The sequence below is a fragment of the Ranitomeya variabilis genome, chromosome 1, assembly GCF_051348905.1.
Source record: "Ranitomeya variabilis isolate aRanVar5 chromosome 1, aRanVar5.hap1, whole genome shotgun sequence".
Lineage (NCBI taxonomy): Eukaryota > Metazoa > Chordata > Amphibia > Anura > Dendrobatidae > Ranitomeya > Ranitomeya variabilis.
In genome coordinates, this window is record NC_135232.1 from 1,059,337,233 (window position 1) to 1,059,350,552 (window position 13,320).

The 13,320-nt window shown below is 40.6% G+C and overlaps 1 protein-coding gene across 1 annotated transcript in view; it reads left to right on the forward strand.

Annotated features, from left to right (window-relative positions):
* The first annotated feature begins 6,754 nt into the window (after positions 1 to 6,754).
* The window catches only part of KCTD8 (potassium channel tetramerization domain containing 8), a 192,425-nt gene continuing 185,859 nt past the window's right edge, over positions 6,755 to 13,320 (forward strand). Inside the window, exon 1 of the mRNA XM_077279832.1 lies at positions 6,755 to 7,892. Coding sequence (XP_077135947.1) covers positions 7,094 to 7,892 — 799 coding nt within the window. The 5' untranslated portion in view covers positions 6,755 to 7,093. The remainder of the gene's footprint in view (positions 7,893 to 13,320) is intronic.

Genomic DNA, 13,320 nt, shown 5'->3' on the forward strand with positions numbered 1-13,320 from the left:
GTTTGGGTACATCAGGGGCTCTGCAAATGCAACGTGACGCCTGCAGACCAATCCATTTAAGTCTGCATTCCAAATGGCGCTCCTTCCCTTCCGAGCTCTGTCATGCGCCCAAACAGTGGTTCCCCCCCACATAGGGGGTATCAGCGTACTCAGGACAAATTGGACAACAACTTTTAGGGTCCAATTTATCCTGATACCCTTGTGAAAATACAAAACTGGGGGCTAAAAATCATTTTTGTGAAAAAAAATAATAATTTTTATTTTCACGGCTCTGCGTTATAAACTGTAGTGAAACACTTGGGGGTTCAAAGTTCTCACAACACATCTAGATAAGTTCCTTGGGAGGTCTAGTTTCCAATATGGGGTCACTTGTGGGGGGTTTGTACTATTTGGGTACATCAGGGGCTCTGCAAATGCAACGTGACGCCTGCAGACCAATCCATTTAAGTCTGCATTCCAAATGGCGCTCCTTCCCTTCCGAGCTCTGTCATGCGCCCAAACAGTGGTTCCCCCCCACATAGGGGGTATCAGCGTACTCAGGACAAATTGGACAACAACTTTTAGGGTCCAATTTATCCTGATACCCTTGTGAAAATACAAAACTGGGGGCTAAAAAATCATTTTTGTGAAAAAAAAAAAATAATTTTTATTTTCACGGCTCTGCGTTATAAACTGTAGTGAAACACTTGGGGGTTCAAAGCTCTCAAAACACATCTAGATAAGTTCCTTAGGGGGTCTACTTTCCAAAATGGTGTCACTTGTGGGGGGGTTTAATGTTTAGGCACATCAGGGGCTCTCCAAACGCAACATGGCATCCCATCTTAATTCCAGTCAATTTTGCATTGAAAAGTAAAATAGCGCTTCTTCCCTTCTGAGCTCTGCTATGCGCCCAAACAATGGTTTACACCCACATATGGGGTATCAGTGTACTCAGGACAAATTGCACAACAATTTTTGGGGTCCAATTTCTTCTCTTACCCTTGGGAAAATAAAAAATTGGGGGTGAAAAGATAATTTTTGTGAAAAAATATGATTTTTTATTTTTACGGCTCTGCATTATAAACTTCTGTAAAGCACTTGTTGGGTCAAAGTGCTCACCACACATCTAGATAAGTTCCTTAGGGGGTCTACTTTCCAAAATGGTGTCACTTGTTAGGGGTTTCAATGTTTAGGCACATCAAGGGCTCTCTAAATGCAACATGGCGTCCCATCTCAATTCCAGTCAATTTTGCATTGAAAAGTCAAATGGCGCTCCTTCCCTTCCGAGCTCTGCCCTGCGCCCAAACAATGGTTTACACCCACATATGGGGTATCAGCGTACTCAGGACAAATTGCACAACAATTTTTGGGGTCCAATTTCTTCTCTCACCCTTGGGAAAATAAAAAATTGGGGGTGAAAAGATCATTTTTGTGAAAAAATATGATTTTTTATTTTTACGGCTCTGCATTATAAACTTCTGTAAAGCACTTGTTGGGTCAAAGTGCTCACCACACATCTAGATAAGTTCCTTAGGGGGTCTACTTTCCAAAATGGTGTCACTTGTTAGGGGTTTCAATGTTTAGGCACATCAGGGGCTCTCCAAATGCAACATGGCGTCCCATCTCAATTCCAGTCAATTTTGCATTGAAAAGTCAAATGGCGCTCCTTTGCTTCCAAGCTCTGCCATGCACCCAAACTGTGGTTTACCCCCACATATGGGGTATCAGCGTACTCAGGACAAATTGTACAACAACTTTTGGGGTCTATTTTCTCCTGTTACCCTTGGTAAAATAAAACAAATTGGAGCTGAAATAAATGTTGTGTGAAAAAAAGTTAAATGTTCATTTTTATTTAAACATTCCAAAAATTCCTGTGAAACACCTGAAGGGTTAATAAACTTCTTGAAAGTGGTTTTGAGTACCTTGAGTGGTGCAGTTTTTAGAATGGTGTCACACTTGGGTATTTTCTATCATATAGACCCGTCAAAATGACTTCAAATGAGATGTGGTCCCTAAAAAAAAATGGTGTTGTAAAAATGAGAAATTGCTGGTCAACTTTTAACCCTTATAACTCCGTCCCAAAAAAAAATTTTGGTTCCAAAATTGTGCTGATGTAAAGTAGACATGTGGGAAATGTTATTTATTAAGTATTTTGTGTGACATATGTCTGAGATTTAAGGGCATAAAAATTCAAAGTTGGAAAATTGCAAAATTTTCAAAATTTTCGCCAAATATTCGTTTTTTTCACAAATAAACGCAAGTTATATCGAAGAAATTTTACCACTAACATGAAGTTCAATATGTCACGAGAAAACAATGTCAGAATCGCCAAGATCCGTTGAAGCGTTCCAGAGTTATAACCTCATAAAGGGACAGTGGTCAGAATTGTAAAAATTGGCCCGGTCATTAACGTGCAAACCACCCTTGGGGGTGAAGGGGTTAACTGTCGCCATTAAAAGGCGTATCTGCGGTCGTTAAGGGGTTAAATATTAGACAAAGATAACACAAGTAAACACAAAATGCAGTTTTTAAATGAAGGTCTTTATTATTAATGGAAAAGGAAATCGAAACCTACAGGGCCCTGTGTGAAAAAATTATTGTCCCCTAAACTTAGTAACTGGTTGGGCCACCCTTAGCAGCAACAACTGCAATAAAGCGTTTGCGATTACTGGCAATGAGTCTTTAACAACCCTCTGGAGAAATTTTGGCCCACTCATCTTTGCAGAATTGTTGTAATTCAGCCACATTGGAGGGTTTCTGAGCATGAACCACCTTTTTAAGGTCATGCCACCGCATCTAAATTAAATTAAGGTCACGACTTTGACTAGGTCACTTCTAAGTCTCAATTTTATCTTTCTTAAACCTTTCAGAGGTGGACTTGTTGGTGTGCTTTGGATAATTGTCCTGCTGCATAACCCACGTGTGCTTCAGTTTGAAGTCACAAACAGATGGCTGGACATTCTCTTTCAGGATTTTTAGGTAGATAGCAGAATTCATGGTTTTATTTACAACAGCAAGTCATCCAGGTTCTGAACTAGCAAAACAGCTCCAAACCATCACACTACCACCACCACATTTTGTTGGTATGATGTTCATTTTCTGAAAAGCTGTGTTACTTTTATGCCAGATGTAATGGGACATACACCTTCCAAAAAGTTCAACTTTTATCTAGTTAGTCTACAGAGAATTCTACCAAAAGTTTTGAGGATCATCAAAATGTTTTCTGGTAAAACTGAGACAAGCCTTTATTTTCTTATTGCTCAGCAGTGGTTTTCGTCTTGGAACTCTGCCATGCAGGCCATTTTTGCCCAGCTTCTTTCTAATGGTGGAGTCATGAACACTGAGGTAACTGAGGCCTGCAGTTCTTTGGATGTTGTTTTGGGGTCTTTTGTAACCTCTTGGATGAGTGGTTGCTGTGCTTTTGAGGTAATTTTGGTCAGCTGGGCACTCCTGGGAAGGTTCACCACTGTTCCATGTTTTCGCCATCTGTGGATAATGGCTCTGACTGTGATTAGCTAGAGTCCCAAAGTTTGAGGAATGTCTTTAGAACTTTTTCCAGACTGATAGATCTCAAATACTTTGTTTCTCATTTATTCCAGAATTTCTTTGCATCGCAGCATGATGTCTAGCTTTTGAGGAGCTTTTGGTCTACTTCACCTTGTCAGGCAGGTTCTATTTAAGTGATTTCTTGAGTGAGAACAGGTGTGGCAGTAATTAGACCTGCGTGTAGCTAGGGAATTTGAACTTAGCTACACAAAGATGTGAGAAACCACAGTTAATTTATGTTTTAAGGGGGTGGGGGCAATCACTTCTTCACAAAGGGTCCTGAAGGTATGGATTTATTTTTCCTTTAATAATAAAAACTTTAATTTAAAAACTACATTTTGTGTTTACTTGTGCTTTTTTATTTAAATTTGTGTGGTGATCTGAAACATTTAAGTGTGACAAACATGCAAAAGAAAAGGAAATCAGGAAGGGGGCAAACACTTTTTCACACACCTGTATATATACAGGTGCTTCTCACTAACTTAGAATATCATCAAAAACTTAATTTATTTTAGTTCTTCAATACAAAACGTGAAACTCATATATTATATAGTCATTACAAACAGAGTGATCTATTTCAAGTGCTTATTTCTGTTAATGTGGATGATTATGGCTTACAGCCAATGAAAACCCAAAAGTAATTTTCTCAGTAAATTAGAATAATTAACAAAAACACCTGCAAAGGCTTCCTAAGCATTTAAAAAGATCCCTTAGTCTGTTTCAGTGGGCTCCACGATCATAGGGAAGACTGCTGACCTGACAGATGTCCAGGAGGCAGTCATTGACACACTCCACAAGCAGGGTAAGCCACAAAAGGTCATTGCTAAAGAAGCGACTGTTCACAGAGTGCTGTATCTAAGCATATTAATGGAAAGTTGAGCGGAAGGAAAAAGTGTGATAGAAAAAGATGCACAAGCAACCGGGATAACAGCAGCCTTGAAAGGATTGTTAAGAAAAGGTCATTCAAAAATTTTGGGGAGATTCCCAAGGAGTGGACTGCTGCTGGAGTCATTGCTTTAAGAGCCACCACACACACACAGAGGTATCCATGTCATGGTCTACAAGTGTCGCATTCCTTGTGTCAAGCCACTCATGACCAAGAAGCTTCTTACCTGGGCCAAGGAGAAAAAGAACTGGACTGTTGCTCAGTGGTATGAGGTGTTGTTTCCAAATTAAATTACATTTTGCATTTCATTTGGAAATCAATGTCCCAGAGTCTGGAGGAAGAGTGGAGAGGCCACAATCCAATGTGCTTGAGGTCTAGTGTGAAGTTTCCACAGTTAGTGATGGTTTGGGGAGCCATGTCATCTGACGTTGTAGATCCACTATGTTTTGTCAAGACCAAAGTCAGCACAGCCATCTATCAGGAAATTTTAGAGCACTTCATGCTTCCCTCTGCCGACATGCTTTTTTGAGATGGAAATTTCATTCTCCAGCAGAAGTTGGTAACTGTCCACACTGACAAAAGTACCGATACCTGGTTTATTCAGCTGACATGTGCCCCTAACACCGCAGGTAGAATTGCGATCCACCCGCAGCTGTTCACATGTTAAATGCAGCTGTCAATCTCTGACAGAGGAAGTTAACATGATTGTGCTGAAGGCATGTCACTAGCCCCACCCATCGGTACCCATGTCACATGGTTTTCACAGCCAGATTGCTATGAGAGCTGCCCAGCGGTCGGCGCTCATAGCAAATGAGAATTTCTGCTGCTCAGAGCAGGGCTGAAACCCTTCTGTGTGCAGCACAAGTGATCAGAAGATCGCAGCTTCTAATCTCCCATTGAGACTATTGAAGCAAGTGAAAAGTAAAAAAACGTTTTTAAAAATATTTAAAAAATAAAAGTTTAAATCACCCCCCATTCAAAATACAATAAAAAATTTTTTTTAAATACACATATATGGTATCACCGCAATCAGAATTGCCAGATCTATCAATACATAAAAATAATTAATCAGATCGGGAAATGGCATAACGAGAAAAGAAAAAAAAAAAACACCAGAATTAAGTTTTTTTTGTCTTTGCAACATTGCAATAAAATGCAATAACGGGTGATCAAAAGACCTTATGTACACCAAAATGGTATCAATAAAAATGTCAGCTCGGACTCCCTAGCAACCAGGCAACCCCCACATGTACTTATGCTGGCTAACAGATGTAAATCATTCAGCTGCGGCGCTAAAAACTAAATCTCCGAGCACTAACAAATACTCGGAGGTCACCCGAGCGTGCTCGGGAAATGTCGAGTAACTTTTATTCGCTCATCACTAATGGTGACTTTTTTTGCCACGTAAATCTAAAAGAACCTATACATGTTTGGCATCTACAAACTCGCAATGACCTGGAGAATCATAAAGGCAGGTTAGTTTTAGCAGTTAGTTAACATAGTAAAAAAAACACAAAAACAATGGTGGAATTGCACTTTTATTGCAATTGTACAGCACTTCGAATTGCTTTTCCAGTACATTTTATGGCAAAAGCATTTGTGTAATTTAAAATGTACATCTTGTCCTGCATACAACAAGCCCTCACGTGGCCATATTGACAGAAAAATGTAAAAGTTATGGCTCTGGGAAGAAGGGGATCAAAAAACAGAAGCTCAAAACCGGAATAACCCAAGGTAGTGAAGGGGTTAATATACAATTGACCTATATGGAATACAATTTTTTTGAACATCTATAGACTTGAATAGGCGAGTCTCATCCAAAATACGGTGAGATGAATGCATGCTGCAATGTTATTTCCCATGGACATAAAGTCTGTTTAAAAAATAGTCATCTAAACTGCCCAATTTAATACCAATTGCTGATTGCTGTCCGTGTAATGTCAGCATTTTTCAACATTTGAACTGAAAATACAGTCCTTACAAATGTGGATTTTAACATGTGCTCAAATATTCGCTTTTTTTTTGCTTCAGGTTAATAGGATTTATACACCCAATTCTCATGTATTATACTGTATTTGTTGCACATTTTAGTGCCAAAAACTTAGACGATAAAATATAGAGCAGCAATGGAAAAGAGAACTGTGTGTTTGTATAACCGTGGAGGTTTAAGCAGGGAATGAAATATTGTGCTTTCTATAGCACAGAATTTTTTTTTTGTATTACTTGTGCATTAGCTCATTTAGGACGCACAAGAAGGAGCTCATGCAGAAGGAAGAGGCTCCTTTAAAAGACAGATGTGGGAAAAGTTTCCTGAAGCCCAGCCTGCAGATGGAGTGACGTCAGCTCGGTTCACTATAAGCTCTCAGTGCTGAGTATTATGTGCTGCTGTCTCTTGTGCTGATGGTTGCTCTGCTGTGAAGCTGAAGCCACAATTATGTGCTGTATCCTTGGTGCTGATCACTGCTCCTCTGCATAGACTTTTTTGTGCAGCTGTCCTTGGTGCTGATCATTGTTCTGCTCTGGGGCTACGTAGACTGTCCATGGTGCTGAAAGCTGCTCTTTGTGGGGCTGAATAGAAGTCTCGGAGCCTTCGCTGACTGCCTTGGGTGTGGATTTAACTGAAAGCCATTGCACTGGACACTGTTCTGAAGTTCATCACTTTCTGCATGTTGATGAGGAGACATGGCTCTGAAAGATACAATCCTCCCTATCAGCGAAATGTCGTACCCCTTTCCGGATGTGGTAGAGCTGAACGTTGGTGGCCAAGTTTATGTTACAAAGTTTTCAACACTTACCAGCGTTCCGGACAGCACTCTGTACAGCATGTTCTCTAGGAACAATGTCAAGGAGCTTCCCAGGGATAACAGGTCTCGATTCTTTATAGACAGAGATGGCTTCCTTTTCAGGTACGTGCTTGACTATCTAAGGGACAAGCAGCTCTCACTCCCTGATCACTTTCCAGAAAAGGAAAGACTTTTAAGAGAGGCTGAATATTTCCAGCTCAGTGACCTGGTGAAGCTACTGACACCTAAAGTAACCAAACAGAGCTCTTTAAATGATGAAGGTTGTCAGAGTGACCTAGAAGAGAACTCACAAAGCAGTGACCTGTTCAGAACTGCAGCCCTAGATAAAAAATCTGGTTTTATCACAATAGGCTACAGAGGTTCTTACACCATGGTCAGAGATAACCAAGCTGATGCCAAGTTCAGGAGAGTGGCCAGGATTATGGTATGTGGCAGAATAGCTCTGGCTAAAGAAGTTTTTGGAGAAACTTTGAACGAAAGTAGAGACCCCGATCGCCCCCCAGAAAAGTACACTTCTAGGTTCTACCTAAAATTCACTTACTTGGAGCAAGCTTTTGATAGGCTATCAGAAGCTGGGTTTCAAATGGTAGCCTGCAACTCTACTGGATCAGCAGCCTTCGTAAACCAATACAGGGATGACAAAATCTGGAGCAGTTACACTGAGTACATTTTTTACAGTAAGTCGCTTTACTTCTTTTACAATTGCATTGATTTCTATATCTAAATCCTGTATATTGAGCTGGACTATAGAATTTTGTTCCTATTTTATAACATTCAGGTACACTTAGTGACAAAAACGGAATGTACAAAAATGCAACACCCGTATAGTAAATATAAAACAGGATTACAATACTTTAACAATAAATCAATAGTAAATTCCACAAGGCTCGTGCTTTATAGGTGAATCTGAGATTGTGCTTTCCGATCACTGCTTTACGATAAATGGGGAATAATAGAGAACCTCATATTTCTAAAGTTGTGCCACTTGTCAAACTTAGCCACCTTGCCCAACTGTGCTACCCTTTAACAAGGTTTGACTAAATGTCTCTAATATAAAATCATCGGATCAGGCTTGTCCAAATGGTTCTTGTTTGTTTTCATTACTGTGAACATGGTGGTTTAGCTTTGATTTATTACCCACATTAGTTTGGGCACAAAGGATTAGACCATGTCTGTAATTCCTCTCTTTCTCATTAGCTGTAAAGTCAACACTCTCCATCTGGAGTTAGCAGACGATGGATAAAAAGCAGATCAGCTGGAAACCATGACATGTATACTGTTTTTCTCTAACATAAGACCATATATAAGTTCCTTTTAATATGGACTTCCCGATTTTTAATATTTTATGTTAGTGAATTCCACAATCGTTTGGGAGAATCTGATTCATGTCATGCTTTATTCACGATATCTCTTTTAATCCCCCTTCCCCACCTGACATACAAGCATCTTTCTGCAAACCATGCCTCCAAACCATTAAATGTATCCTAAGTGTATGATAAAGGACAGTAGTTCTGTGTAATGAGGTTTAATGGTAATTCATCTACAAGACAAACAGGAAAATACTTCTGTCAAGAGTCAAGAAGAGCCATCGTCAAACAGTTTAATGGGATCTTCAGCCTGCTGTAAAGGCTTTAAGTGAAATAATCGCATTGGTGGGTACTAGACTACTCTGTGATATTGCTGTGTTAACAATTTATGTAAATTTAGTTCTGCAGTTCGAATGTAGCAATTACTGACAAAATGTCTTAAGAGGAGGAAAGGAGGCAATGCTTTGGGAATATAATGGTTAAACTTGAGAGAAGTGTTATGAGCAAGAATAGATAAGTAGTTGACTACTGATTAAAATTTGATAAGGATCACGCCTATGGTCTGAGGGTAAAGTATGTCCACATGTAGTGGGTCTGCTGCAGAAAATGTCCACAGTAAATCCATAGGAAATCACAAGCAAATCCATAGCAGCAAATCTTCTCCAGAAAGTGGGGATCTTTGTGCTAATTTTCCTTTGAAAAACAAAAAAAGCATCTAAAATATGAGACCCAATAGACTTATCTGTCCTGGTGCTTCTGTAGCTACCTCTCCTAATCCTATGCTACAGTGTCCTATGCTAGACTATGGACCAGACAAGGAAGCCAAGAAAGTGTCACGGGAGGTAACTGCAGTGGTTGATTTTTAACTTCTTTTTTTTTTCAGAACTTGTGGATGCAAAATTCACTACCTGTGAGTAATCCAAAGCATAGTCCACCCAATAAGGGTTTTATGGTGGATTTTTATTTCCCAGTAGAACTGTATAGGGAAAACCTGCAACAAATCCGTGACCAATCTGTGACAATAATTGATATCTTGCAGACTGAAAATATGCATCATAAGTCGGTTTCTTCTGGGAAAATTGATACAGCATGTAGGCGAGAATCGACAGTTGACATTTCACCCTCTTATCTGTTACTGTATTCCGCTGTGGATTTTCTGTATTAAAATCTGGACTTAAACACTGCCACGTGTAAGTAATCCTGCAAATATGGGCATGGAGGTCTAAATCCTAAATTCCTAATCTGTTGCGTTAATCCTGAAAGATGCAAATGAGACAATCAGTGCTCTGGGCATGACAGGTAGTTCTCCTGCACTTGCCTCTTTATTTTTATTGATAGCTCAATGTCTATTTGACATCTGGAACCAGGCAGGGAAATCGAACAGTAAGCTATCAATTAAGTTAAAGAGGCTGGAACAGGGCAGGAGAGCAATCTGGGAAAGCAGAAGTTCGGGAAGCACTATGTGTTTTGCCCAGAGCACTTAGTGCCTCATTTGCATAAAAAAACTGATTTCACAAGAAGGGAGCAACAGATAAAATATAGAAAGTACAAATTGATTCTGCTTTCGAAAACCTGCATGTCTATATATGCGGTTTAAGGGGGTTGACCTTACTGACAGATTCCGTTTAAATAGCAGAAACTATTTTTACAAACCCTCCTCCCCTGTACCTTGACACCTTGTGCAGAATTATTAGGCAAGTATGTATTTTTACCATATCATCATTTTATGCAGATTTTCCAACTCCAATGTGTATGCACGTGAATGCTTATTGGATGAAGCAGATGAAGCAGGTGATATGTATTTGTGTAATGAGGAGGGTGAGACCTAAGGATACAACACCCTTTATCAAGGTGTGCAGAATCTTAGGAAGCTTGTTTTCCTGAGGCAAATGGTCCAAAAAACAGATTAACTGGCTCTGAAAAGTCAAAAATTCTTACAAGTCTTACAGAAAAATGAAACACTTTTGAAATTGCTGACATATTGGGGTGTGATCACAGAAACATCAAAAGCATTGAAAATAGTCAACAGGGTTGAAAAAAACATGTTAAGAAAAAAAAGACGCACATTAACTGTCAAAAATTTTAGGAGAATGAAACGTGAACTGACCAAAAAGCCATTATCCTCCAGTGCTGTCTTATTTCAGAACTGCAACCTCCCTGGAGGCCCAGAAGTTCAAGTTGTTCAGTGCTCAGAGACATGGCAGAGGTAAGGAAGGCTTAAACTGACAACCACTGAACAAGACACGGAAGTGGAATTGGCAAGACTGGGCCAAGAAATGTCTGAAGACAGTTTTATTTTTCAGAGGCTTTATGGACTGATGAGATGAGAGTGACTCTTGACGGACTAGATGGATAGGCCAATGGCTGGATCAGTAAGGGTCACTACCTCCACTTCTACTCAGACAGCAGCAAGGTGGAGGTGGGGTACTGCTATGATGAGCTAGTTGAACCTTATTGGGTTGAAGATGGACTCAAAATCAACTCCCAAACCTACTGCCAGTGTTTAGAAGACCCTTTCTTTAACCAGTGATGCAAGAAAATGTCTCTATCTTTAAAATAAACACATGATTTTTATGCAGGACAATGCTCCAGCACCGAAGTCTCCCCTGCTTAGCTGCCAGTAAAGGCCTTAAAGAGAACCTGTCACCAGATTTGTCCCATATGAGATAAGACTAGTACCTCCCTCCTTCTTGCTTTGTGTGGATGACAAATCCTAAGTCATCCACACAGACTCCCCGGCATCGTGATCCTGCGAAGGTATACTTTACTCTGTAAATACTCTGTAAATAGTCTTACGATTAGTTACTCTGACCAGGGCATAGTAAAGTACTGCAGTGCGCATGCTTTGGGGCTCTTTAAACCTTTATCGGAGCATGCGCACTGCAGTACTTTGCTCTGCCCATGACAGGACAGAGAAGTACACGTGCGCAGGGGTGTGATGTCAGAGGCACTATGTGGATGATGTAGCAGGACGGCATTGCAAGAAGGGAGGCACCGGATCAAGACAGCAATGCCTATTGTACCTTACCGCCCCATAGGTTTTCTTGTTGTCTTGACTTGAAGGCTTGATTGGAGTGATATATAAAGCATATTAGAATGCTGTAAATCAGGGCTTAAACCCTTTCTGACATCGGACGTACTATCCCGTCGAGGTGGGCCCACATGACCACCGATGGGATAGTACGTCCAGCGCGATCGGCCGCGTTCACGGGGGGAGCGCGGCCGATCGCGGCCGGGTGTCAGCTGACTATCGCAGCTGACATCTGGCACTATGTGCCAGGAGCGGTCACGGACCGCCCCCGGCACATTAACCCCTGGCACACTGCGATCAAACATGATCGCAGTGTTCCGGCGGTATAGGGAAGCATCGCACAGGGAGGGGGCTCCCTGCGGGCTTCCCTGAGACCCCCGGAGCAACGCGATGTAATCGCGTTGCTCCGAGGGTCTCTTACCTCCTCCTCCCTGCAGCAAGCCAAGATCCAAGATGGCAGCAGCATCCGGGTCATGCAGGGAGGTGGCTTCACTGCACCTGCTCAGAGCAGGCGCCGGGAAGCCTCCAGGAGCTGTGCACGTCAGGTCGCCGATCAGACACAGTGCACAGCAAAGTATCAGATCGGTGATCTTACACTGTAACATCATGCCCCCCCCTCCCCAGGGCAATGTTATAGTGTAAAAAAAAAAAATTCACATGTGTAAAAAAAAAAAAAAAAAATCAAAAAAAAAATATATATATTGTTCCTATAAATACATTTCATTATCTAAATAAAAAAAAAACAATAAAAGTACACATATTTAGTATCGCCGCATCCGTAGCGACCCAACCTATAAAACTGTCCCACTAGTTAGCCCCTTCAGTGAACACCATAAAAAAATAAAAAAAACGAGGCAAAAAACAGCGCTTTATTGTCATACCGCCAAATAAAAAGTGGAATAACACGCGAACAAAAAGACGGATATAAATATCCATGGTACCGCTGAAAATGACATCTTGTCCCGCAAAAAACGAGCCACCATACAGTGTCATCAAAGAAAAAATAAAAAAGTTATAGTCCTCAGAATAAAGCGATGCAAAAATAGTTATTTTTTCTATAAAATAGTTTTTATCGTATAAAAGCACCAAAACATAAAAAAATGATATAAATGAGGTATCGCTGTAATCGTACTGACCTGAAGAATAAAACTGCTTTATCCATTTTACCAAACGCGGAACGGTATAAACGCCTCCCCCAAAAGAAATTCATGAATAGCTGGTTTTTGGTCATTCTGCCTCACAAAAATCGGAATAAAAAGCGATCAAAAAATGTCACGTGCCCGAAAATGTTACAAATAAAAACGTCAACTCGTCTTGCAAAAAACAAGACCTCACATGACTCGTGGACCAAAATATGGAAAAATTATAGCTCTCAAAATGTGGTGACGCAAAAAATATTATTTGCAATAAAAAGCTTCTTTCAGTGTGTGACGGCTGCCAATCATAAAAATCGGCTAAAAAACACGCTATAAAAGTAAATAAACCCCCCCTTCATCACCCCCTTAGTTAGAGAAAAATTAAAAAATTAAAAAAATGTATTTATTTCCATTTTCCCATTAGGGTTAGGGTTAGGGCTAGGGTTAGGGTTAGGGCTAGGGTTAGGGTTTGGGATAGGGTTAGGGTTAGGGCTAGGGTTAGGGCTAGGGTTAGGGTTAGGGCTAGGGTTAGGGCTAGGGTTAGGGCTAGAGTTAGAGCTAGGGTTAGGGCTAGGGTTAGGGCTAGGGTTAGGGTTAGGGCTAGGGTTAGGGTTAGGGTTAGGGCTAGGGT